This window comes from Podarcis filfolensis (assembly GCF_964270895.1).
Source record: "Podarcis filfolensis genome assembly, chromosome: 10".
Taxonomy (NCBI): domain Eukaryota; kingdom Metazoa; phylum Chordata; class Lepidosauria; order Squamata; family Lacertidae; genus Podarcis; species Podarcis filfolensis.
In genome coordinates, this window is record NC_139612.1 from 41373834 (window position 1) to 41400318 (window position 26485).

Consider the following 26485-nt stretch of genomic DNA (forward strand, 5'->3'; position numbering starts at 1 on the left):
TTCTCTTATTTCAGTTGTCTAAAATATATTTGGGCATATCACCATTCATTGTTTTGCACCTTCAACATAGATTATCTCCTATATATGTGGTTTAATGCATACCAGTGAAAAATGAATTCATAACAAGCTTTATTTCAAGGCGATGCTTTTGGTTTGATGCAGAACATATTGCCCAAGATCCTTTATTTGAAATGATGTGCTAATTGTTATGTCAGTATTAATGATAATATAATATTGTTTATTTAATAATCTGTGTTGGGTCTTTAAATGTTAAAAGATTCAGATTCTACAAGTTCTGAAATAGGACCATGTTTACCAACTAAATTGTTGGCAGTGTTTTGTAATTGCAAGTACTGAAAAGTGTTGGTTGGGTCTGGAGCATTTTTTAAGATGTAAAAGAACGTAATATACGGTATGTGGCAATAATTTGATCTCTGCTATGACACAATAGTGGCACTAGATGGCACTTTAAAGTACTTTTTGCATGCCAGCTCCTAAGGCAACCTTATGTTTGCCAGTGCTTTTTTTCTAAAAAAAATGTTTAGGGGTACTTTCATTTTCCTACTCATATTGAAATACTGCCCCTCAATAAGGCCAAACTTAGATTCTCAAAATGTTTAAGTTTATGCGTACCCCCAGAAAAAAGCATTATAACAAAGGTAGTTCTGACATGACACTCTGTCTGACAGCTTCAGAATATTTTAGTAACTTTTCTTCATATGGTCTTCAATATTAAAATAAAAGACAGTCAGGTACAAAGCCTGAACTAGCTGCAAAATGGCCACATTTGCCATATGAGCTGAACATTTATACATGTTACCTCGGGTTACAGACTCTGCTAACCCAGAAATAGTACCTCGGATTAAGTACTTTACCTCAGGATGAGAACAGAAATCGCGGTGCGGCGGCAGCGGGAGGCCCCATTAGCTAAAGTGGTACCTCAGGTTAAGAATGGACCTCCGGAACGAATTAAGTTCTTAACCTGAGGTACCACTGTAATATGCTATTATAGCATCCTTTTAGATAGCAATATTACTTGTCACACAACAATCCTATGTAACTGGGGCAAAGTATTAAAAGACAAGTATTAATATTGATAAGTATATATGTTTGTCAACGCGTCTTCTTAGGGGTCTTTACATGAAATATGCATAGGGCTTGCTATTTGATATTTCCAAGCATGGAACTGCAATTGACATGTAAGGATAGTCTATTTTAAACCTAAAGATAAGAATTACATGCTGGCCTATCAGTTCTTCACAGTGCACAATAAATGTTACTGCATTCCAGCATGTTGGGAAGATGCCAGTATGATCTTTTGAAGAGAGGTATGGCGCTACTTTCTGAACTACAGGATGTAACACTGGAAGTAGGTTGCTGAGAAGAAAAGATTTTACATGACAATTGTAGGAAAATTCATGTATTTGGACTGGGCACACTGTCCTAAACCCTCAGTTGGTACTGTGGACATTACAATATTGTAAGCCGATTTGAGTAAAAGGAAATAAGGGGATTTCTGTAGCTTTTTGAGTATTCAAAGCAATTTATATACATGACTTCAATAATCTTATGCCAACTCTGTACAGTGGTACCTCGGGTTACATACACTTCAGGTTACACACTCCACTAAGCCAGAAATAGTGCTTCAGGTTAAGAACTTTGCTTCAGGATAAGAACAGAAATCTGGCTCCGGCAGCGCGGCGGCAGCAGGAGGCCCCATTAGCTAAAGTGGTGCTTCAGGTTAAGAACAGTTTCAGGTTAAGTACGGACCTCCAGAACGAATTAAGTACTTAACCCGAGGTACCACTGTAATCGGTCAGAGAATGTCTGGCCCAGTGCATAGACTGAAGAACCTCAAATTCCAAACTTTAGACAGTTACTTAGTGATCTTGGACCAGTTACTACTTTTCAGACTACTATGAAGAGAAAAGGACCAAAGACTGGTATATTAAGATAATATACTGTAATATATTGTTACTGACACCAGTGTTACAAAGGTTGCATACCACTCGCAATCTCTGCTAAGCAGTAGCAAGCTTCCAGATGCTCAGGGTTATGTTTCCTTTAGGAAATCAAAGCACATCAGAGACTAGCCTTTAAGAAATATGGCTTATTGTACACATATTTACACCTAGGTCTACTTTGGAGAGAGTTCAGAGCATTACATCTCAAGAGGGGCTTGTTATTCACAGCAGTGCAGCATTGGAGTCCAAGGCATCCTGCAAGCCATCTCAGTGCCACTGTGCCATCCTGCCAAGATGGTTCTGGACTTCACAGCCACTCATGGAGTTCTTCTCTTGCAACCTCTAGATTTCAAAAGGACACATTTTTCTTGTGTGACATCACACCTCCTGTAACCTTCCCCTCCACACTATGTACCCAGAGGGCAGGCAGAGGGTCAATGACTGCACACTGTTTGGCATTTATACCATGATGGTCTTTCTCCCCAGGTCATTTCCTAACATCTGACATCTTTTCTTCATTATTTCAAATATTATCTAAATTCTACCATTTATTAATTTCTAACATTCCCTAACTAGCAGTTATGGGTTCCCTCGCCTCCCCACAACTGTCACCCCAGATTTGCAACAATATATCCATGCTGTAGGTGAAGGGTTGTAGTTGACAGATGGTAGCTGAGTTCCAAGTACTCATCTCTGAATACTACACTGCTGTCAGGATTTATGACCCCTCAAATACTCTCCCCCTGGAATGGCCTTTTGTAGTCCATTGCTTTCCAAAGCTTTTGGCAGAAACACACTTGCCTGTTAAGCACAACCTGGAGATTTCCTTTTTCTAAATCAGGTTACCATTTAAACCACCCAATTCATAGCCACAATATGGTTGCATAGTGTGGCACTCTTGTGGATGAAGCTCTGGCCCACATTTTAAGAGCCTTACCACACCTTATACTAAGATATTTATTGTTGTGCCTGAGAACAGAAGTTACTGCAAAACATCTTGTTTTTTGTTAGTCCAACGCGCCATCGTCTTTTCGCGCAACAGGAGTATTGTGGTGTGTGCGCGTAGCTTTTCTTAAAATTATTTTTAAAAATAATATTGGTGGTATTAAAATTCAAACGATATCGGTCGGAAATGCACTGAAACATTCTAGGAACAAGCAATGTAAACTCCAGTGAGCAGATCTCAGTACGTGGAAGTTTTCACAAAATTTCCACCACGCACGAACTGGGCGCTGCCAACTAGGTAACCTTGTTCCTTCTCCTTCACCCAACTACTTAAGTTCACGGTCGCCTCTAGGGTTTAAACCAGACGGTGCCAGTCATAGGAAGGTCCAGCTAGCAGGCTCCCTCCAAGGTCTGGTGCTTGTCGCGCATTCGCTCTCCCTTCACCCGCTTCCCAGTATTTCACGGCCGCTCTAAGGCAAGGCAATCGAGGGGTGCGGAGCAGAGAGCGGCAGAGCTAGGCGAGATGACAGGATTGGCTCTTGAGAGCGTCGGCGGAGTGACGCAAGCTCGCGGGGCTGCGGCGCCCAATCGCAGCGCGCCTTTTTGGACCGCCGCTCCGCCCTTTTGCGTCAGAGAAGGACAAAGTCATTGAGGAAGGGTGATATTCGGCCTTTGAGTGCAGTCGCCGGCCGAGTAGCGGAACGGAGGGGAAGCGGGTTCCGCCATCTTAGAAGGTGAGTTCCTGAGGGGAATGGGGTGCAGGGGCGGCTTTTCCGTTCTCGCACCTTCGCCGCGCGTTCAGTCCCGGCTGCTGACGGGGGCAGTTTTGTTTTCCCCCGCCTCACAAGCACGGCGAGGCGGGGGCCTCCTGCTTAACCACATCCCTCGCTCTCCCTCCCGCAGCTTCCTGCCGCCGCCATGTTCTCGTCCATAGTGCCGCTTGTGCGGCTCAACCCATTCCACGCCCTGCAGCTGCAGCAGGACGGACTCAGTCTAAGGAAACTCCCGGCCGAACCCGCGGAGCCTTCGTGCACCCGGCGGAGCCTGGCAGCCGCGTCCGCAGACGGTAAGTGGGCGGAATGGGGGGGGGACAGGCCGCACGACCTTTGACTCGGTTCCTTCTCTGGAAGGACCCCCCGGTTTTTGAAATCTCTCTCGGGTGGAGCTTCAGCTACTTGGCCCCCTGGGTTCCTCTTGGAGGACATGGAAGGTCAATGCAGGCCGGGCTTGTGCTTGGCTCACGGTGCCTCCTTGGCTGAGCCCCTTCCGTTTCCTCCCACTGGAAAAGGCCAGGATGAGTTCCCGTCTGTGCCTTGAGCCCCGCCTGTGTAGGCCTCGGAGGAGGCTTGCTCTGCGGCGACCTTGGGGCTGGAAGGGGTCGGGCCTAGCCATGCCTTGCATGTGGTTGGGGACATCTTGTCTTCTAGTGCGTGGTCGCCCTCAGCGGCTTAAGGATGCTGCTTGCGCAGAAGCCCAAGGCTAGCAGAAGACGGCATGTCTCCATGGCAACTAGTCAGCGGCCTGGGCCTTCCCCGGGTGGGTAACACTTTTAAAGGAGGGTGGTGTGGTGGGGACAAGGTCACAGGCTTAGAATGACACTGGGAGGAGCAGGTGAGGCTAAGTAGTTTTCCACACTCTCGTTTACCTTGAAGGGTTTATTAGGTCGATACAATGTTGCACCTATGTAAGCAACCAATATTTTTAAGTCTCATGATGAAAATAAGCAAACCTCCCTACAAATGTTCTCCATCAACTTCGTCCCGTTGGTGCCATATCTGTTTTCTTACAATGACACAATATTTACTACTAAACCTGTCCTTTATTTAATTGCATAGGGCAGCCGTATATTAGGAAAAAAAGAGTGAAGAGGGTTTTGTAGCACATTTAAAAGATGAACATAGCTGTAGTGGCCTGTGAAAAGAATAGACACTGCTTTGTCAGATGCATGAAGCATCATCGTCCGTTGGCACATACCAACATGTCATTCATGATATATAACTCAATTAAGCTTTGTTTTTTGTATTAAAAAAAAGAGACCCTTATAGCAGTTTCTTTTTATGTTACAAGAACCCTGGAATGATAAGAGGTTGGTGCATGTAGCTTTGAGGCAATAGTTTTGAATCTAAGATGTACCTTATACGTACTTACTTGCCTTAATTTTTTTTATAATGAATAAATCCTCACAATATATTCTTACAAAGATACTGGGTTAATCATGTGAAGGTCTATTGACCAGTGAGTGTTTATATGCCCATGTAAAGAATTGCACAGCAGTAACTTGTGAAATTACTTACTTGTTTGTTTAGCCCTTACAAGGCAATCTGAAATCAGGGCCTGGTAAGTTACCTAAAACAATGAGCAAACACAATCAAGCTCTGTTGAATTTAACTGAAATAATTTTTTTGTTTTATATCCTGTATATATGTTATTTTGGCATAACTGGACATTTACCCTTATCTAATATTTATGTGGCTTTTAATCCCTGCACAGCACATCTCTTGGAAGAAAGTGTTGCCTTAAGCAGAATGCACCTTGTAAATACCAATATTTTGGTCATTCCTATGACACGTGCAGTAACTATGATATTATTTTGAATCCCATTCATGTTGGCATAGACATCTTTGTCAAGTAGCATACCAGCCTATGTGTTGATATTGATACTGGTCCTTGAACATGGTTATTTGAAAGTGAATTAAGATCCATTTAAATTACTTTGAGAATGTTTTCAGGCAGTCTTGGTAAAAAGAATAAATGCTTTTAGTTGACCTACTACCAATTCATAAATTTTGGAAGACAAACTTGTTTTAGGAGAAAAGTGAAATTTCTTGATTGAGCTTACATAATTTAATGCTAACTTCAAATGCCAAACTCTGTAGTTTATCAACTTGTACTTATCTCTTTTTAAGCAGAAGACTATAGCTGTGCATATGGCTCTGGCAGATTCTTCATCCTTTGTGGCTTTGGTGGGATTATTAGCTGTGGTACCACGCACACAGCATTGGTTCCTTTAGATCTCGTTAAATGCCGAATTCAGGTTTGATTGCATGTCAAGTTGGTTATCATAGCATGATAAAAGTGTGAAATCTTACTAATCAAAAGGAAACAAGGCTTGGATTTCACGCAAATAAAGTTGTTTATATTGTTGCATGTAGTTTATTTAACAGCATGGTGTGTCTTGTCTTTGCTGCAGAAGAATACAGTTGTGAATATGGCTCTCTCAAGTTTTACGCTCTCTGTGGCTTTGGTGGGGTCCTAAGTTGTGGTCTGACACATACAGCAGTGGTACCTTTGGATTTAGTGAAGTGTCGCATCCAGGTTTGTATGCTGCCAAATATGGATTTTTCCCCCTATCATTTGGGATGAAATAATTGGACAAATTTTAAATTGGGCCAGATTTAGTTAGGAACCATGTAACTGGCATTTGACAAATAAGCTGTAATGGCAGATACTTGTGTTTGAAAGCTTCATGAGTGATCAGAAACCATGATTTATCAAATGTATACCTCCAGTACAAATATGTCTAAAATATCTGAGCCTGATATATTAGAATACTAAACATTCAGAATCTTTAACATGCATGTAGCATAAAGGCTGAATGACTTCATGCATGTGTCATTTCTTTGTTGTGGAGTTATAATTTGAAGAAAAGATAATAATGATCCATGCATTTGACAACGGAAACTTTGACAATGGAAGCTTGAATATGTGAGGACGTAGTCAATGAGAAACAGTATGATCCTTTGCAAATTAGCTTAGAAGTTGCACTGAGTTCAGTGGGAATCACTCCCAAGGAAGCGTTTATAGGATTTTAGCCATATAATGAACCAACCTCTAGCTTTATGGCAGAAGGAAGTTGGTTACGTGGAATGAAGAATCTGAAGTTAACCCTTTGCTTATATTTGTAATATATTAAAAAGAGTGCTTTGATTTTTAGATATTTTAGATATTTATTTCACAAAGTTGATTCAACTATTATATTCCTCTAAAGCAGTTAAAAGTATTGAGGAAATATGCTTGAGCTGTGTATGATCCAAGTATACATTACAGAAAATGTAATCCTGTTCATGCAGAAGTCAGAAAGAGGCCAGGAAGTAAGATGAAAGGTGAAATGGAACAAGTCAGTAGAGGGCGACATGAGGTAGGAAGGTAGGACCAGAGAGTATTAACATCTTATAAAGTCTTTTTTTTTTTTTTTACAAAATAGCATATTGCCAAATTCTGCATAAAATATTTTTGTAATATTGAACAGTTTTTACTGAGATTGCGCATATCTAGGCAAACCTTAAATAGCTGTAACAAATTGCAGCCTTTTTCAGAACATTTATGCACAACTTTTCTGAGTACTTCTTTTTACAATTGATTTATTAATTGCTTTCTAAACCATTGTTTCCAATGCATTTACACATAAGATAACAAAACAGTTCAACACAGAAGCTAATACATTTAAAACAATACAAAAACCCTAATATGTGGACACTTGTTAATTACCCATTTATTCAGTTGAGACAGTACTGGTGTTCTTACAGTGAAGAGTAACAATTCACCCCACCCCTATGCGCTGTTAGTTTTGGTGATATTAAAGTCTGAATATCTGTATACTGATACTGTCCCTTTTTGCTTTCACATATTCTTGCCGTTCAACCCAAATCCCGTCTTCTTTCACTTAATGCAAGTCGTATTTGCTACTGCCTTAATCCTTCAAAATCCTTCTCTCAACTGAAGCACATTCATAATACGTTGCTTAATTGAACATTTCAATATTGGATGATTACAATTCTTCTGTTGTAGAAGTAACTTAGTTATATGGTGCACGACAGCATCCAGTGTACCACGTAGAATGATACACTGTTAGAACTGGATGTGTCTTTGATTAAATTTCCAAATTGATGAGTAGAGCTGGTTTGGCCAGTTGCGTATATCTTATATATGCATATATATTTAAGTTGCTTCAAAACCCAGGAATCTTATACTTGCAGCCTATATTTGTTCTTTATCTTACTACTTGTCACAGAACTTTCTCTTTTTCCCCCCTTCAAAAATTACTTCCACAAAACCTTTCATGAAGTTCTGCAATCATCTTGCCACTGTCAGTTGACTTGTTATTTTTAACATTTTTAATCTTTCTCTTCACTGCATTCTTCTTCACTTGGTAAAAATCCTAAACTCTTTAAAACAATCATTAAGTACGATGACTATATGTTTGGAGTATATTGGTTGTTACTGTGAATGTGAGAAAGGTTAAAAAAATTAACAACTGCTGACTTCTCAAAACTTGTTTAGGTGGATCCACAAAAATATAAGAGCATCTTCAACGGCTTTTCAGTTACTGTCAAAGAGGATGGTGTTCGTGGCTTGGCAAAAGGATGGGCTCCAACATTTATTGGATATTCCATGCAAGGGCTCTGCAAATTTGGTTTCTATGAAGTCTTCAAAATCATGTATAGCAACATGTTGGGAGAGGTAAGTTTATTTATCCTGCAGTTCAGCACCCCTTTATTGTGAATTTGTCCAAAGAATATCATATGAACATATTTTCTGGTCTGTTAAATTTTATTTCAGGAAAATGCATATCTGTGGCGTACATCACTATACTTGGCTGCATCTGCCAGTGCAGAGTTCTTTGCTGATATTGCTCTGGCTCCAATGGAAGCTGCTAAGGTGCGCATTCAGACACAGCCTGGGTATGCAAATACACTGAGACAAGCTGCTCCAAAAATGTTTGCAGAAGAAGGTGTTTGGGCGTAAGTATTACAGCAGTTAAGTCAGGGCCCTAAAGTGGCTCTTGATGATCCTGCACAGCTCCTTGTTTATGAACTGTTAAGCTTTGATCATGGATATTATTGCTTTAGACATGGAGCAGAGTTCTGAGTTCTTAAGCAATATGAGCCAACATGCTCCCTTAGATCCATCTTTGTTAGATGTCTCTTGTGCTGAGTTCTGCTTACAGCTTTGGTTTTGAGTAGTTCCAGCCAAGAGGGATCAACAACTTTATGGTTGTACAGTCAAAGATGCTTGAGTCATTGGCATGTGAGAATAATATACCTTCACTCTGGTCTTTTATGTTCTGATAGCAATGGCTGTAATACAATACATGTCATTTTCCACTATCAGGATTTGGCTGGATTGTGGACATTTATCAATCAATTCCAAGATTAAAGGCAAAAGGGACTATATACCCATTGTTCTTTTAAGAGCGAGGCTAGAGGTTTAGTTTGTTTCTGATATGACTAGTTTGAAAGAAACTTCAATGCAACTGTGTTTTCACAAGGGAAGGCATCACTAATCTTAATTCAGTCTTTGCTAATACTGGTATTTCTAGTGTGTGCATAAATCAGGGGTCAGCAAACCTTTTCAGCAGGGGGTCGGTCCACTGTACCTCAGACCTTGGGGGGGGGGGGAACGCAGACTATATTTTGGAAAAAAAAATTATGCAAGAGCATCACGAGTTCCAGTGGCTGCTTACCTCTCTTACGAGCAGCAGGGGCTGGTGGTGGCGGGAGGACAATGAGCGGCATGCAAAAGGGCTCTGGAGAGGGGCGGCTTAAAATGGCGACCACTCAAGTGCTGCTGCTGCTGGCACCAACAAAGCCCAGCCCCCTTCCTTTTCTAGGCAGGGTGGGGAGAAACCAGGAGGAGGGAGGGAGGAGGTGCTGCTACCATGTGAGGGAGAGAGAAAGAAAGTGTGAGCTGGCAATCCACGTGGCGATTCCTGGACCATCTGTGGGCCGGATCCAGAAGGCAGTTGGGCCTGATTCGGCCCGCAGACCTTAGTTTGCCTACCCATGGCATAAATGACATGGTTGCTTAGGGCAAAACGTTAGTCACACCTGTCTTTCCTGGGGTCTCACACAGGTGTCTTTCCCTGTTCTGCCTAATAGTGCCAGGGTTTGAGCCTGGGACCTACTATATTAAAACTATGTGCTCTGCCATTGAGATTCATTTGTTACATTCAGGTAGTGTAACTGATTTGAATTCCTGTGTCTTCCAGAATTAATTCCAAATCAGAAGCACTTAAATTTGGGCTTTCTAATTTTTGTCTACTTTGAAGTTTCTACAAAGGTGTTGTTCCATTATGGATGAGGCAGATTCCATACACCATGATGAAATTTGCCTGCTTTGAAAGAACTGTGGAAGCGCTTTACAAGTACGTTGTCCCGAAACCAAGGAGCGAATGTTCAAAAGGAGAACAGCTGGTTGTTACATTTGTAGCAGGTTATATAGGTAAGGAAATACTAACTTTTTGGAATATAGTAACAGTTTAGTATTCATGAGCAAGTCGGAAGAAGAGTCTGGCTTGCATGCTTCCATGTATACTCCCACGTAGGCAGATGAAAATGCTTTCAGCAGCATTTTCACTTTCATAGGATCTTGGTTTGCCCTTGCATACAGATGATAAATAATGGTATAATAAACTCCAGCTTTATGGAACATGGGTGGTGCTGTAGTCTAAACTGAGCCTAGGGCTTACCAATCAGAAGGTTGGTGGTTCGAATTTCTGTGGCAGGGTGAGCTCCTGTTGTTGGGTCCCAGCTCCTGCCAACCTAGCAGTTTGAAAGCACGTCAAAGTGCAAGTAGATAAATAGGCGGGAAGGTAAACGGCGTTTCCATGTGCTGCTCTGGTTTCACCAGAAGCGGCTTAGTCATTCTGGCCACATGACCTGGAAAAACTGTCTGCGGACAAACGTCAGCTCCCTTGGCCAGTAAAGTGAGATGAACACTGCAACCCCAGAGTTGTTCGTGACTGGACTTAACTGTCAGGGGTCCTTTACCTTTAGACTCCAGCTTTAAAAGCCAGCTTTATAAACTATGGTTTAGTTGGCTTGTTTTGAAACTGACCTGTTTGACAAGCACCAGGAAGCCACTGCCCTGAATCACACAAGTCGCATTCAGATTTGTGGATGTTGCACACACAATTGGCCAATGTCTTTAGTAGGTCCTGCAGGATTATTGAATTATCTAACTTCTTTTAAGGTGACAGGGGCATCTAATGATTCAAGTATGTTATGTAATGAGTTGTGAAGATCTCATCTCCCTATAGCAGTTGTGAGTCAGTCTCCTGTTGACATAGGATCTTTCTGGAATATGTATAAACATATTAATTAATATTTTAAATTAATGGTGACTACTTGCTTTTCAGCTGGGGTCTTCTGTGCCATCGTTTCACATCCTGCTGATTCTGTGGTATCCGTGTTGAACAAAGAAAAAGGCAGTTCAGCTGCTCAAGTACTGAAGAGGCTGGGATTTAAAGGTGAGCATTTAAGCTGATACTGAACTGTGAAAGTGCATGAATAATTCCAGATACTAATAATGTTATGTTCCAACAGGTGTATGGAAGGGTCTGTTCGCCCGTATTATTATGATTGGTACTCTGACAGCACTACAGTGGTTCATCTATGACTCCGTGAAAGTTTATTTCAGACTTCCCCGCCCACCTCCACCAGAGATGCCAGAATCTCTGAAGAAAAAGCTTGGTCTTTCTGAGTAGATGGATCATGGACTGAATGGCTAAATAACATCATGAAACTTTATACACATGGCAATGTAGGAGAATAAAGTATTTGTTTGCTCAGGCCTCACTGTTGCTGTTGGTCAAAATAAAGTACTAGATTGACAAGTGTTTGCCTTAGTTTTCAGCCTGTTGGAAAAAATGGTTTCATGGCGGCTAAGGGAACTGGTCTGGTCTACTCCTGAAAAAGGACCCCTCATGTGTTGCTACTGACAGTCGGTTAAAGCAGAGAAGAAAATAATGAATTTCTAGTATTTTACAAGTATGATCTACCAAACTGCTTTGCCTTAACGTGGGTTCACTTGAGTGTCTGTGAAGGCAGTTTTATAAATTAGGTAATCAGGTTCTTGGTTTAGGTAATTATGTTTACAAATGTTTATCACTAACCCAGTGAGAGACGTATGTATTCAAAGTATATGTATGACCAGTTAATACTGCTGCAGCCGTTATTATTGAAAGGTCTTGACATATCTATCAGCAAGGATATGTTATTATTTGTTGCTTTTTTGCCATGGCAAATAAGAACAAGTTACACTATTTTAAAGCCAAAAACAAACACTCTATTAAAACATCCTACCCATGCAAAATGGCGGCAGTTAAAAGCTGGAGGCCTGGTTAAAAAGGAATGTGCCTGAAGCTATGTAATGATGGTGTCAGGCAAGCCTTTCCTGGAAGAGCATTCCACAAGTGGGGAGCCACCATTGACAAGGCTTGTTCTTGTGTTGCCACCCTCCAGATCAGTACCTGGTCATAAATCCATTGCTAAATAGGGCCCGCAGTACCCTGATGCTGTTATGGAGTGTCCATTGGCATGTGAAACAGATATGGGAATATATGCTGGTTTAGAGCCCTTTTGCAAACTGGGGACACATAGCCATAGCTATGGATGACCAGCCTGAAGGAGTTCCGAGTGGTCAGAGGCCGAAATAAAAAGCTGTGGGCAGTAATCAAGGTGAGTCATACTCTCACGTAGATGCACTAAAATCAATAGTTGTATATGCATTTGTATGTTATCAGCTATCTACAAATACTCAAGAACACTGTTACCTCAAAAGATCCACCTAGTGCTGTTTACAGCAGCACCAGGCATATTTCAAGAAAGCCCACAAGCAAGATGTAACAGCTGTCCTTTAATAATTGCCAACTGGTATTTAGTAATGTAATTTATTTGAAAAGTTCAATTTGATAGTGTCTAATAATTGCATGGCTTCCTAAATCGAACCATTGGGTCATCTACCTTGGCAGTGGCTGTTCAGGATTTTGGAAATACCCTCCCATTTAAAAGATGTTTGCCACCATTTATACTGCATGCAACTGAACTCCATCAAGATGTATTTGTAAAGTCATTTTTCTGCCACTGAATTGATTAGGGGATCCAGAATTCTATTTCAAGAAAAAAGAAAAATCATTTCCCACAGGTATACATATGTCCCTAGTAATTTTTCTTCTACGCACTCATTTAGTCGTGTTTTTATATAACTCTATTAGCTCTCATTTGAGATGGAGTGACTGAAACTATATACAGTACTACTCTAAACATGGCCCTACAATCCACCTATAAAAGGTATTAGACAACTTTATTAGTACCTTATAAGTGCGTGCATGTATTACCCCAGTTGATATCAGTTCTCAGCTCTAAATATGGAGAATTTTTTTTTTTACAATCTATAGATTCAGACAAATCTTCTAACTTGCCTCCAGAATAGCTTTCCTGAAAAATGGGAGGGCTGCTGATCCGGCAGAGCCTGCCCCTAATGTGGAAGGAGAGATTTCCTTACTGCACTTCAGTGTGTGGGGACATTGAGCAGAATTCTGTTTGCATTATTCTTTTGGTTTAATCTATTTTTGGTCTTCTGCAATCATCTTTTTAACATCCAATACCATTCAAGACTTACTGAAACATGTTTTACAAACACAACTTTGTGATTTATAAAAGAATTTTTGATCTAGTTATCATTGATTGAATGTAACTCAATTGATATATGTGACACTCCTACTTGTAAGACTGTAGTCCTCAATAGTTCCTTGGGTGTAAGTTGTAGTGAACATGACAGCACCATCTTATGCATGCTTTACTCTATGAATTCAATTTGCTGTAAGCAGATAATAAATTCACTACTGCTTCAACCTCAAAACTTGAAGGGTAACCTAGCAACCTCAAGCAGTGCTAGAAGTGAGGCTTGATGTGATAGGACTATTTCAAATCTGAAACTTCACTTAGCTCATCACTCATAGTCTTAACATCACTCTGAGCAGAAGTCAAATTGAAGAGTTTCTTATTCAGGAAAGATATTTCTTTCTGTCTTTCCATTAGATCCCCAAGCAGTCTTCCTATTCTTAATGTTAGTTCATCTAGCATTGGTTCCAAGTGTGCCAAATCCATCTTTAAGTTGTGTATTTTTGGTTTTAAGTCATTTGCAAAGGCTACTGTTGTAAGAACTTTGGCTCTATCACTTTCCAAATCTAAAAGCTTATTTAATTGCTTGTTAAGTTCAGCATTCAGCTCAGATGATTTTGTCTTAATGTGTTCTATTTGTCTGGCATTTTCAGATGCAGAACTCCGTAGTATTGTAGTCCTGTCAATGCTGTTTGTAAGGAGAGTCCCTATACTTTTTATTGTAGTCTTTTCAGCTTTATCAACTTTGTCTTCTAGAGTATGTAGATTCTCTACCAGTGAGGTTACATCTGCTTCAAGACCTGAAATGCGTCTAATATCAGTCTTCACAGCGGCAATCTTTACAGAGAAGTTATTAGTTACTGAAGTTATAATCTCCTCATACTTAGTAACTGCACGAAAGAGAGATGTTAAGTTCTGCTGACGCTCCTCTTCTTCTTGACTTAACTTACTAGACCAGATCTGCATGGTGTTCATTTCCTCCTGCAGGTGCTTCATCTGAGCAATTATATGAAGATCTTCCAGTTGCTCCATTAAGCTTAATGTCTTCTCACACTAAGAATTAAAAAAAAAAATCATAAGAAAATTGCACTTTAATTTTATACCAGCTGTCTTGAAATTTATTTAAAAGATTAGTGTACAATATGTTCTTTAAAGGGAGAAAGGATGTGCAACTCATACATACGTTTCTGATTAATTTATTAAACAATGGTGTTAGGTCCCAAAAACAGGCATAATGGAGTGCAGGGGCGTATTTAGTTTTCTAGCAATGGGGAAAATTGTAAATCTTGATTCTCATCAACAAGCAGTGTATGGAAACAAAGAGAAAAACATGTGAAAACTGAGGAGGAGCAATCAGACATTGTCTTCATCCTCACTTTACAAGTTAGCTCCTTAACAGTTGTGTATTCCAACAAAGCAAAACAAGATAATATAATAGCTTGTTATAATTACAACTGATGTTCTTTCTAATAAAATACACTTTGGGTGGCAATATTCCAGAAAAATGGCACACAGGCGAATGCATACAAAACTAGCATATAGTACTTTAATAGGTTCTACTATCCAGAAAAAATGGTGTTGCTGCATTTTAGTTACTGTTAAAGCAAAACAAATGTGTTTGTGAGAATAATGGTTGGTTTTTCAAAGTCATGTTCAAAGGAAAATTGTTTCCCTCCTGCCAATCACACCCAATTGTACCATCTCATTCTAAATAACTATTATTTTTCTGACTTGCCTGATTCTGTGCAGCATATGCAAGTGGTGAAGTGGGAATACCTTTCATATGACAATTAATATGCCTGTGGCTTTATTACATTTATTTCCATATCAATTAAATATCTATAGTTTCCCCTGCCTTTACTTCATAAAGCCCTTATTTACATAGCTGTCAACTTTTCCCTTTTCTTGCAAGGAATCCTAGTCGGAATAAGGGAATTTCCCTTAAAAAAAGGGAAATGTTGGCAGCTATGCTTATTTATAATTATACCTCTTAGCTTTGTGATCTTATATCTGTCCATACTGCTTTCTCTGAAAGCATGGTGTTCAAACTTTGTAACAGTTAATCCTGCAAAGGCATTTAAAACAACCTTTTAAGCTGAAATTAGTCTAAGTACATTAACTTGAATAATACAGCTTAACACATTAACAGATATTATATGTCTTCCTAATACAATGTAGTATTTGAGGGGTAAAGTACAACAAACATGCAAATACATATTCCAATAAAAAACCCCACACAGGAATGCAAACGTATTTTCACCTTTTCAAAGTCTTCTCATGTAAAGGGGAAATTTTGCTTATTTCAGTGAATAAGGTAAAGGGACCCCGACCATTAGGTCCAGTCGTGGCCGACTCTGGGGTTGCGGCGCTCATCTCACTTTATTGGCCGAGGGAGCCGGCGTACAGCTTCCGGGTCATGTGGCCAGCATGACTAAGCCGCTTCTGGCGAACCAGAGCAGAGCACAGAAACGCCGTTTACCTTCCCACCGGAGCGGTACTTATTTATCTACTTGCACTTTGATGTGCTTTCGAACTGCCAGTCAGCTAACTGAAGTTGCAATTGCTTCAGCAATACTGTACTGTTCATTATGACTAGTTCACTCATCATTCACACTCTGGTAGTTTTCTGTATTTTTTTCTGTTTCTGTTGTAGATTCTGCAAAGTCATGGACTTTCTCCTTTAACACAAGCACTTCATTCTGCAGTCTTAGTAGGCTGTTATCATACTGCATGCCTTCAAGAGTTTTTTGTATGTCCATTATATCAGATACAGCTTTCATCATTTCATCTTCCACGCTGAACACTTTTGTAGTCATGTCTTCCATTTTCTTCTCTACAGCCATCAGATCCCTTGATATTCTAACAACAGAGTGAATGGCATTCTCTATTGCTGGTAAATGAGTTTTGCACTCTTCCAGTTTGGGTTCATAGCCTGCAAGCTTTTGTCTCAGATCATTATTTTTGGCTAATATACTGTTCTGCTGTTCTTCTAATTTTCCAACTGCCTTGGTATCAGACTGCAGCTGCTGCTCAACTTTAGCCAGTTCATCTTCCTCTTGCCTACTTAACGTTTTGAGGTTTCTTACAGTACTGTCTTCAAGATCTTTCAGTCTTTCAGAAAGGGATTTTAGTTTTTGATCTGCTGCATTGATTTGAGAGGTCACTTCAATGTGTAAAAGCCTGGCTTCTGATTTTAAACTGCTAGTATTTGTATCCAGTTCAGTCTGGCTCTTTTCCCAGGACTTGATTATATTTTGAAATTTTGCATCAGTGGTCTGCATCCTTTTAGAGAGTGCCTGCTCACTGTTCTGAATGTCACTTATTATGTTACGGAGGTTAGATACTTCTTGTTCAAACTTGGTCACCATGGAGAGAAAGAAAGAGGCTTCCTGCAGGATACCCGAAGATGATTCAAACTGCATTTGTAACACAAAACAATGTCCATCTTCACTTAATACAGATTTTTAAAAATATAAAACGAAGGTTTCGATAAACATAAGTTTTAAGATACATATTCCAAATAAGTCGTTCATGTGTGCATGGGTGTGTCTGTATATATGAGAGAGACTGAGTCCACATGCATTTGGCAACTAACAGTTTGTTGATTCATATTAATCTGTTCTATGCATACTTTCAAAACTCTGCATAGCTTTATTTAGAAAAAAAACTAAACAAATTTCACTTTAGAATTAAAATTCCAGAAACGTGTTTTGAGTTGGCCAAATGTACTTCAATATGTTGCCATAGGGAGGAATGAATTGCATTACAAGGTAGCCTGGAGGCAGTAATTTCCTACAAAACAGTATGCTCAGCTCAGATATTGACTGTTCTGAAGTATTTCAAAAATTGGATTATTTTGCAGTTTTAAAACAAATTTTGTTCTGGCACATGACACAATTCTTATTTGGCACTGGATAGCAAGACTTTTAGTTGCTTTTGTAAATCCACATGCATACATAGCCTCAAGTCTATGGCTGACATCCAACCCATAGCCCACTTGTGCAAATGGGTCTCCCCCCTGCAGACCACACTCCCCCCGATTTGCTCTGGGAAGTTGGAGGACCCTTCAGAACATACTGGAGGGTACGGGGATGGGGGAGAGTAAAAGACAGTCCTGTTGTATCTTCTAGTGTAACAATGGTCACTCAATTTCCAACCTTTTGGCTGTCTTTGTACAGCCTGATCCTCTGCATGGTAGAAAAATCCAGTGTTGAAAAGGACATACTTCCATTTATGGCATGATTATAATTGCAACATTTGTATGAAATATACAGGAAATGAAATGTCATCCTAGATCAATGACATTTTTCTAAAGCTGAAGCCATGGCTGCAATCCTATAAGCACTTATGTGTGTAAGTGCCATGAGCAGAGACTAAGGAAGCAGGGCTGTGCAAAAAAACAGACTTTAATCCTGACACTTCTATAGCTGTGTCATTCAGAAGAGCAATGTGCAGCAAAATGAATGTTGTTTTTTTTAAAAAAAATTAACATCAGAAAGTAAAACATCAAAAGAAAAAGACAATCCATTTAAGCTACAGTCTCATGATCACAAGACTTACACAATAAATATTAGAGTATTTTTTTCATAAGTAATTGCATTATACAAAGTAAAACTTGAAAGCCATCTAAATGAATGCAATTTCAAACAGCATAAATGCTTCTGGTAGGGTTACTGATAATAATTTCTGAATACATTCTTAATTAGCATTTATTCAGTATTATGGCTCTATAACTGTTTCAAAAGATAAAATAGTGGCTGCAATATGACACAGACTTATTTCTCAGCAAGTATGTTTAGCAGCTCAAATCAATTTTTTCTACTCAGAAAAAAGTTCAGTGTTACTTCCAGGAAGTTTGTATAAGATTACAACTTTAAGCATCTGGTTTTGAGAAAAGAAACTGACTTAATATATGGATGGCAAATGTAATTACTAAACATGATTTTTCACTTGAGTGTAGTTTATCTAGCAAGGTACAGTTAATACTAGTTAATGAAAAATATCTCAGACTTTAGAGAAGTTGAGAAACACCCACACCATTAAAATGACACCCATCTGAATTACCTTTTCAGATATTAAGTTAATCTTATTTTCTGTATCTTGAAACTTGGCAGCTTCCTGCTTTAATAAATAGTATTTCTCTTCCACTTCAGCCAGCTGAGCTGACTGCTGAAAAAGAAACCTGGGAAATGTAGAAAAACAGAATCAGCAAACAACTTACAAAAACAATAGACTTGCAATCCAAAAATATGGCTGCATAAATTTTGGAATGAACTGACTCTCAGCAATTTCTTGGGTAGCCCAATCCTATATGTTTAGTTAGCAGTAAGTTGAGTTGAATGGGATTTATTCTCAAATAATTGCATGTACGATTTCAGCTTAGCCTTGATTTTATAATTCAGATAAAAATATATGCCATAATTAAAGAGCAAATGTGAAGGACTCCGTTAAGGCATGATGTTTATACTTAACAGTATAGACAGATGACTTGAGCCCCAAAGCTGAACCTGCCAAGCGGCTGAAGATGAAGAAACGGGTTTGGGCTTATCACTTGCAGAAGACATCAGTGTAAAGACAAACTTCCCAGTCATTTTGCTTACCATGTCAGCCCTAGGCAAGCTATAAGGGACAGTAAACTTGAGGCCGTTCGTGGGTCCCGCCAGCCGGACTTTTCATCACCAGTAGTCCTCAACATCGGTGCTGTCTTCCCTTGATCTTCAGTTGATTTGCCTGAAAGGTTAGCTTTCCTTCTTTGCTTAACTTCAGCCATATTTCCAACGTCTTATACGGGAATGCCTGCATAGATCAAGCGGGGGTGGGGTGGAGGACGACAACCCGCTACTTACAAATCTTTTCAAAAATGGACTGAGCATCGTCCCCCCCCCCAATCCATGTTTCATTAAGAAGCAAGTCAGTGGAGTGTTAGCCTTGCAGAGGCATCTTAAGCCTGCCTGCTAAGGAATGCAAGTGCAGAACTAATTATTATTATTATTATTATTATTATTTATTTATTTATTTATACCCTGCCCATCTGGCTGGGTTTCCCCAGCCACTCTGGGCGGCTTCCAACAGAACACTAAAATACAGTAACCTATTAAACATTAAAAGCTTCCCTAAACAGGGCTGCCTTCAGATGTCTTCTAAAAGTTTGGTAGTTATTTTTCCTCTTTGACATCTGGTGGGAGGGTGTTCCATAGGGCGGGCGCCACTACCGAGAAGGCCCTCTGCCTGGTTCCCTGTAACTTTGCTTCTTGCAGTGAGGGAGCCGCCAGAAAGGCCCTCGGCGCTGGACCTCAGTGTCCGGCCAGAACGATGGAGGTGGAGACGCTCCTTCAAGTACACTAGACCGAGGTCGTTTGGGTTGCACCCCCAAACAGCCTTGCTCCCTAGCAAGGCTGTTTGGGGTTGCACCCTTCATGCTTATAACCCCTCATTCAACCCGTTCCCTTTTCTCCTTGCTCCCTAGTTTAGCACCCCACCCACCCCCGTTACCAAACAGGGGGCGGAAGCTCTCCCAACTTTTACCTCAGCCCCGGGTCTTCACGCGCAGACATCCACTACTCGGCGCCACGTCAAAGCGCATGCTCGCCAATACTCACCCAACCCGCCTAACTTCGCGGGCGCGAGAGGGGCGGTCGAACGGAATTCACGAGCAACGATGGCGAAAGGCGCGCGCGCTTTCTTCCTTCCTTTCTGGTTGGCTGGCGGGTGCCGAGCACACGGCAGCGCGCGCACCCGCGGCCAACTCGGGTCCACGAGCCTCCGCGGCTTTGTTTCCCCCTGCGCCTCGTGAGGGGCTTCTTGAGAGGCGGGGGCTCCGTCGAACTAGGCGCCTCCCCTCGGAAGGTGCCGTGCGGACTCGCCCCGCCTCCGCTTAGCCATTCGCCTTGCCCCGGGGAGGAGGAAGTGGCCGCTATTTCCTGGGTGCCCCACCCCTGGGTGAGAAGAAGCAGACCCTGTCAGGGAAACTGCCCCCCTGCCCGCTCCCTCAAAGCGCGCACGGTGCTGCTTGTGTTCCTCAGGTAACCCTTCCGGCAGCCGGAGGGGGGGGAGGGGGCGTAGCCTTGTGAGGAGATAATAAGAAAGGCACGAACAGGCGCGCGCGAGGGGGGTGGGGAAAAAGGGGGTGAGAGACGGTTTGGGTGAGGGTCACACATAGCTTCGCATTGCTAAATTATCCGGGGCGGGGGAGTGGGCCGCCTGCCCATTGACTTCTCAAAAGTCCGCTCCTGTACTGTATTTCTTGATTAAGGCAAATGAGGGGCTGGGCTTGGGTATTATCACATAGCTGATAGATTTATATGCACATATATCCCGGAGCAGTCACTAAATTCTGAAGGTAATCTGTTGCCTGAAGACGCAACTTGATGCACCTGACAGCGCAAATCCCAGTAACAATAGATTATTCAGTTTTTCGGATGCACTTCCTCAAGTCTTTTGTTCTGCATAATTCTGATGGCTTATGTGGGCAAATATCCAAGATCGTATGTCATCCCTCTGTTTGCCTTTTGTCTAGGTGGTAGATTGTCCTTGCTTATCTGGAGCAGAATGGCTTCAGTTGGTGAAGTCTGGAGACTTAACATTATTTTGCAAGTTTGTTTTTTGCTTGTGTGTGTATTCAGATGGGTAGACAAGATAACAGGCAGCGTGTGCTTTAAATAACTTATTCTATACTTGGAAGCTACGTTGCTGTTGCCAGCAGCTTCTTAGTAATTGTATGGACCAATAATGTATAAAGAGGTGAACAATAGTCTCCTAGTGTGTGTTGCACTGTACTACAGAAGTTTGTAATGGATGTTCTACATTAGTCTAGCAGCGACTTCTACTGGAAAGTCTTCTGTTAACTTTATCTGTGTTCTAATGATGTGTGTGTTTTTTAATTGTCATATGGATTTAGCTGTGTTTTATGTACAATTTCATTTGTCCATTGTTTGGAGAGCACTTTGATCAAGTAGTTTTTAAACCTGTAGAGTGTTTCGTCAACATTAATTTTATAATCTCAAGCTTCCAGTGGCTTTAATAGAGTTTTTTTGACTCTATATAGGTCATGTACAGTTTTTTTCAAGTGTATAAAAACTTTTAATATCTGCATATTTGACTGCACTTCTTTTCTGTGAATTACTGTAGATTCAATTAATTAATATTGTGCTTCATTAGTATTGGTATCTATATTTCCCAAGATCATTAAGTAACATTTTTATTCACATATCTGCTTGCTACCTCAGATCATCATTCCTTTGCATTATTGAATTATCTTCTGATAAAGTTTTCTAAGGATTTCTTTATTTTGTTACATTCAGAATACTGTTTGGAATGGTGTATTATAAACGTCAGTGAACACCTGGTTCATGAATAATTAAAAAACTACCTACATACTGATGCCTCCAGAATCAGTTGCAGATTGAAATACTGGTAAGTGTTGTATGTCTAATAAGAATCCATAGAATCCATAGCAATCTTTACTTGATTAACGGTTGTGTTCTGATCCATGTATACAGTGCACTTTTTATGCCAATACTGTAAAGATTGATTGATACCTGATTGGCAGTTTTAGTTTTTCTCGAAATAATGTAATGGTGATTTTAACACACTTTAAGGGTATTTTTAAAAATTTACTAAGTTTATATTGTCTTGGCTAGCTCATGTTACCATTCAGCAAGGAAGAAACAAGTTGGAATAAAAATGGATATGATGGCTCGAAGTTATTTGCTTCAGAATTGCGAGGCATTGGAAAGAGATATCAAGACTTCTTACATAATGGATCATATGATTGCGGATGAAGCATTAACATTGCTGGAAGAGGAGAAAGTAAAAGCCCAGGTAAACTATTTGCAGTTTTTGTATTTTATGCTGCTGTAATATTTAAGCACCTACAGACTCTCTTATAAATGCAGTGCTCTTCTGGTTCTCATGGACATTAAAGGTAAAGGTACCCCCTGCCCGTACGGGCCAGTCTTGACAGACTCTAGGGTTGTGCGCTCATCTCACTCTAGAGGCCGGGAGCCAGCGCTGTCCGCAGACACTTCCAGGTCATGTGGCCAGTGTAACAAGCTGCATCTGGCGAGCCAGCGCAGCACACGGAACGCCGTTTACCTTCCCACTGGTAAGCGGTCCCTATTTATCTACTTGCACCCGGGGGTGCTTTCGAACTGCTAGGTTGGCAGGCGCTGGGACCGAATGACGGGAGCGCACCCCGCCGCGGGGATTCGAAACGCCGATCATGCGATCGGCAAGTCCTAGGCGCTGAGGTTTTACCCACAGCGCCACCCGCGTCCCTACAGACTCTCTTATAAATGCAGTGGTCTTCTGGTTCTCATGGACATTAGTGCAATACAAAGTTGAACATTGAAGTTGTAAAGTTGATACCTTTAACAGAAAAAGTAGGAATATTTTAGCTAAATGAAAACCTGGATTGGCTCCAGATGAAGCTAGTTGCAATTAGATCCCATGGATAGTTAGTCATTAAATTAACATGTGACTACCTATCCATGGGAACTAATTGCAACTAGCTTCATCTGGAGACAGATGGCTTTGAAATCAGTGGGACTCTCCCCTTTATTTCAGTGGCCACTAAGTGAAAATAACTTACTCTGTGACTAAAAACAGTAATTTAATAATGTTAATAGGAAACATAGCAAAATAGACATGCTCAATTTACGTCAAATAAAATGTTACTGTCTTCATCTTCTAGAAGATCTGGTTGCACTCAGACTGTATCCTATAAAAATGGTTTCCAAATTTGAGGAGAGGGGTGTCATTCTTTCATAGGTTTGAGCAATTGTCTTCCTGAGTATCTTAGACATGGCTTTTCATATTAATGTATGTTTTTGTTGAATTAATACTTTATAGATGTGTGCCTGTGGTATGTACATGGTATTAAGGCTGCAAATGTACACATGCTTAAAGGCAAAGGTAAAGGGACCCCTGACCATTAGGTCCAGTCGTGACCGACTCTGGGGTTGCAGCGCTCATCTTGCTCATCTTGCTTTATTGGCCGAGGGAGCCGGCGTACAGCTTCCGGGTCATGTGGCCAGCATGACTAAGCCGCTTCTGGCGAACCAGAGCAGCACACGGAAACGCCGTTTACCTTCCCGCTGGAGCAGTACCTATTTATCTACTTGCATTTTGACGTGCTTTCGAACTGCTAGGTGGGCAGGAGCTGGGACTGAGCAACGGGAGCTCACCCTGTTGCAGGGATTCGAACCGCCGACCTTCTGATCGGCAAGCCCTAGGCTCTGTGGTTTAACCCACAGCGCTACCCACCACGTGCTTACCTGGAATTAAGTCATAGTGCTCGCATTTGGACGTCATCCTAAATCATGGTTTAGCACAATGTGAATAAACCTATTCTTCTAGGCGCTTGTGCTCTGCTACCAGGTGGCCAAAAGAAGCTTTCACTTCTGTTTTTAGTTAACTACAGCTTTCTGTGTCATCTGAACTTAGAACCGTGGTTAACATAAACCGTGGTTAATTTAAATCTGGGTGGGCAATCTGAGAACTCCAGATGTTGTTGAACTCAAATTCGCATCTTCCCTGGCCATGGTGGTTGGGACTGATAGAACACAACAACATCTGGAGGACCACAGGTAGTTTAAAACGAGCAAATTTTATAAACCTTGACATTAAATTGACTTGTTTTAAGCTAAACTGTTTTAATCTTAACTACTGTGTTGTTATCAGATAACATGACAATTCCTGCTTAACTAAAAGCAACAGTTGCTAAACGACTCTTGGCTGTCTGGGAGGAAACTCAGAAAGTGCAGAAGGAAACCAGGGTTATTCATTTCCTGCAGCTAAACTATGGTTTAGGATGACATTCAAAAACTGCCATTGAGACTTATTTTGGAATAGACATGCATCATATTGGACTGCAAAAGTGCACAACTGTCTGGATTGTTTGCTAAGTAACCAAGCAATAGCTGTATGGGACATAATCCACCTAAATCCAAACTTAATTGATTTCAATGGAAAAGATTTAAACGCAAGGTCCCACTATCAGAGCACTTGTGATTTGAAATCTCAGTTATCCAAACACACAGAATTACACCCAAAGCTTGCTACACAAATGGTTGATTTAGATATCCAAACAGCCAAAGTTTGCCCACATCCTTACTTGCTTTGGTTTTACTAGTTTGCAGCAGTCATTTTGGGCAGAAACTGTGGAGGAATAAAGATTGGACATATCAGGGAGCAGGAGAAACTGGACAAATCAGATTTTCCTTTGTTTGGCTTTTGCTGATTGGCTGCAGCAGTTTCACACAGAAAGCATGGATTAGAAATGTTCCCAAAGGAAATAATGGAAATCATCAGCTCGCCTAATGAACAATTTCCTGGCAGTGCATTGTGCGTTCCAATCGTGGAACCTCTGTATACTTGTCCTTGCGCCTGAAATGGGGCTTAAAAGTGCTGAAGGTTGGATAGATTGTATCAAATATGTATTGTCTTTTTGTTCCCTTATTAGACTACACAGAGAGAACGAGCAGCTATGTTAGTAAAAATAATTCTTGCCAAAGATAATTATGCTTACGTATCCTTCTATAATGCGCTGCTTCATGAGGGATACAAAGATCTTGCTGCCCTTCTCCAGGATGGCATCCCTATTCTTTCTCCTTACAATGGAAAGAATTCTATGGATGGAGTAACTTCATATGGTCAGTATGACAAACTATTCTTCATTGCATGAAAATATTCTGTACTCTGCTTTTTATTGAAAATGTATTTCAGGATATATTTAATTTCTATGGTCCCTTCATTTCCAAGTGATTTAATCTACAATATACAAATCCACTAAAGTAAGTCAACAATAGGGTTGCATTAGTTTTTGTGGCTTGTGAGTAGGAGTTTAATTTTCATACTGTTACTATTACACATTGGGGCTAAGGTTAAATTGATTTTCCCTTCCAGGATTGTCTCCATACCAAACAGCTGAGGAATGCAATTTGTGCTTCTTTTAAAGGGCTGGCTGCTACACCTACAACCTAGGTGATTTGAAGCCAAATTTCTTTTAGTTGGCGTCTAAATAGAATAATTATCATGAGTGATGATGCTATTCTGTGTATTAGGAGTGGTGATGTGGTATTTCTATTTAATACTTTAAAACTCTGCAAGTTACATTGTCTACATTCTTTCTAATTTTTTGTATCTTCTCTTTTTGAATTTAAGTTAAGACAATTCTCTGTGAAGGTGGTGTTCCACAGCGACCAGTAGTGTTCGTCACTCGTCCAGAACTAGCAAATAGAATTCAACAGAAATTGTATAAATTAAAAAACGATCCAGGATGGGTTATTGTTTATGGCATGGCAGGCTGTGGAAAGACTGTTTTGGCGGCAGAAGCATTACGTGACCACAGTCTTTTGAAAGGTATTTCTAGCTGCTTTGTATCAATAAGAAATGTTCTGCTGCCTAGAGGTTATTGCAAGGGATAGTTTACCTCCAGACAAGAGGCAATAGTCGTGAAAATAGCTTGCCTGAACCATGTATTTTTTAAATTTTTAATTTGTGAATACTAGAAAATCACATGAGGAGTAGCGCGGTTTGACTCACAGAAGCAAATATTGTAGTTATGAAATAAGCTATGACTTGCAGTAAGCTGAAAATGTATTTTGGATCTCATGAAGATGGCTATGTTGCTGTAACCATATTAACTAATTACATTATTTTTATAACACAATTGGTACACTAACCTTTCATGTAATACTGCTATCACTGTAAAAGTGAAGGGTATTATATTCCACAGCTATAGCAGCAAAAGAGCAGATCTGGTGTGAATAACAGCATTTTGAGCTTTGAGAACTGAGCCTTATATGCCCTCTGTGAATGATGCAATATATGTGTCCTATACCTATTTGTGCTGAATGTAAACATCCTGTTCTCATTTGTTTCTCTTAATACAGCTTGATTTTATTTATTATTTTAGGCATTTTACAGTGTTTGGCAGCCAAAAGATTCCCAGAGCAGTTTACATAATATCAATAGCAAACAAGACAGTCTTTGACCTCAGGCTTACAATCTAGAAAAGATGTCACAAAAGTAAATTGCATGGCAGGGGAGAGGAAAACAAGCCAACTTAGGCACAAGTTCTTAAATATAAACATTTAGAATTTTTTTCAGTTAGCTTTGTTGCTTTTTAAAATAAACAAATTTGTTTATGTTTAGACATACATGTAACTGTAT

At 40.5% G+C, this 26485-nt stretch overlaps 3 protein-coding genes across 10 annotated transcripts in view; 2 read left to right on the forward strand and 1 right to left on the reverse strand.

Moving 5' to 3' along the window:
• Nucleotides 1-3485: 3485 nt before the first annotated feature.
• SLC25A3 (solute carrier family 25 member 3) lies at nucleotides 3486-11523 on the forward strand. Of its 3 annotated transcripts, none has more exons than XM_083573603.1 (8): nucleotides 3486-3643; nucleotides 3813-3975; nucleotides 5816-5943; nucleotides 8190-8369; nucleotides 8469-8650; nucleotides 9958-10130; nucleotides 11047-11157; nucleotides 11234-11523. In XM_083573603.1, exons 2-8 carry the CDS (start codon nucleotides 3828-3830, stop codon nucleotides 11392-11394), a joined length of 1083 nt encoding a protein of 360 aa, XP_083429729.1. In that variant the 5' UTR covers nucleotides 3486-3643; nucleotides 3813-3827; the 3' UTR covers nucleotides 11395-11523. The 3 variants fall into 3 exon arrangements, with proteins under 3 accessions (XP_083429729.1, XP_083429731.1, XP_083429730.1); XM_083573605.1 differs by having other exon boundaries at nucleotides 5819-5943; XM_083573604.1 differs by lacking the exon at nucleotides 5816-5943 and adding an exon at nucleotides 6100-6224.
• Nucleotides 11524-12565: 1042 nt separating this feature from the next.
• IKBIP (IKBKB interacting protein) lies at nucleotides 12566-20048 on the reverse strand. Of its 5 annotated transcripts, none has more exons than XM_083573602.1 (4): nucleotides 19912-20048; nucleotides 18913-19108; nucleotides 18377-18494; nucleotides 12566-14365 (listed from the first exon to the last, which is right to left on the reverse strand). In XM_083573602.1, the coding sequence occupies exons 2-4, from the start codon at nucleotides 19080-19082 to the stop codon at nucleotides 13610-13612; spliced, it is 1044 nt and encodes a 347-aa protein (XP_083429728.1). In that variant the 5' UTR covers nucleotides 19083-19108; nucleotides 19912-20048; the 3' UTR covers nucleotides 12566-13609. The 5 variants fall into 5 exon arrangements, with proteins under 5 accessions (XP_083429728.1, XP_083429727.1, XP_083429725.1 ...); XM_083573601.1 differs by having other exon boundaries at nucleotides 19838-19966; XM_083573599.1 differs by lacking the exon at nucleotides 12566-14365 and adding an exon at nucleotides 14493-16728.
• A 140-nt stretch (nucleotides 20049-20188) lies between these two features.
• Nucleotides 20189-26485, forward strand: part of APAF1 (apoptotic peptidase activating factor 1) — a 40180-nt gene continuing 33883 nt past the window's right edge. The window contains exons 1-5 of one of the 2 annotated variants that reach the window (XM_083573583.1): nucleotides 20189-20334; nucleotides 21613-21724; nucleotides 21952-22132; nucleotides 24774-24963; nucleotides 25475-25672. In XM_083573583.1, coding sequence (XP_083429709.1) covers nucleotides 21995-22132; nucleotides 24774-24963; nucleotides 25475-25672 — 526 coding nt within the window. In that variant the 5' untranslated portion in view covers nucleotides 20189-20334; nucleotides 21613-21724; nucleotides 21952-21994. Of the gene's footprint in view, nucleotides 20335-20618; nucleotides 21053-21612; nucleotides 21725-21951; nucleotides 22133-24773; nucleotides 24964-25474; nucleotides 25673-26485 lie in introns of those variants that run through there. The other variant, XM_083573584.1, reaches the window with a different exon arrangement.

Bases quoted from the DNA above. Each gene is read 5' to 3' on its own strand.
- IKBIP (XM_083573599.1), bottom strand. From the start codon at position 19,082: ATGGCTGAAGTTAAGCAAAGAAGGAAAGCTAACCTTTCAGGCAAATCA. The intron at 18,495-18,912 runs GTAAGCAAAATG...TACATTTCCCAG, and splicing joins GCTTGCCTAGGGCTGACATG to GTTTCTTTTTCAGCAGTCAG. The intron at 16,729-18,376 runs GTAATTCAGATG...TTACAAATGCAG, and splicing joins TTAACTTAATATCTGAAAAG to TTTGAATCATCTTCGGGTAT.
- SLC25A3 (XM_083573603.1), top strand. From the start codon at position 3,828: ATGTTCTCGTCCATAGTGCCGCTTGTGCGGCTCAACCCATTCCACGCC. The intron at 3,976-5,815 runs GTAAGTGGGCGG...TCTCTTTTTAAG, and splicing joins GGCAGCCGCGTCCGCAGACG to CAGAAGACTATAGCTGTGCA. The intron at 10,131-11,046 runs GTAAGGAAATAC...CTTGCTTTTCAG, and splicing joins ATTTGTAGCAGGTTATATAG to CTGGGGTCTTCTGTGCCATC.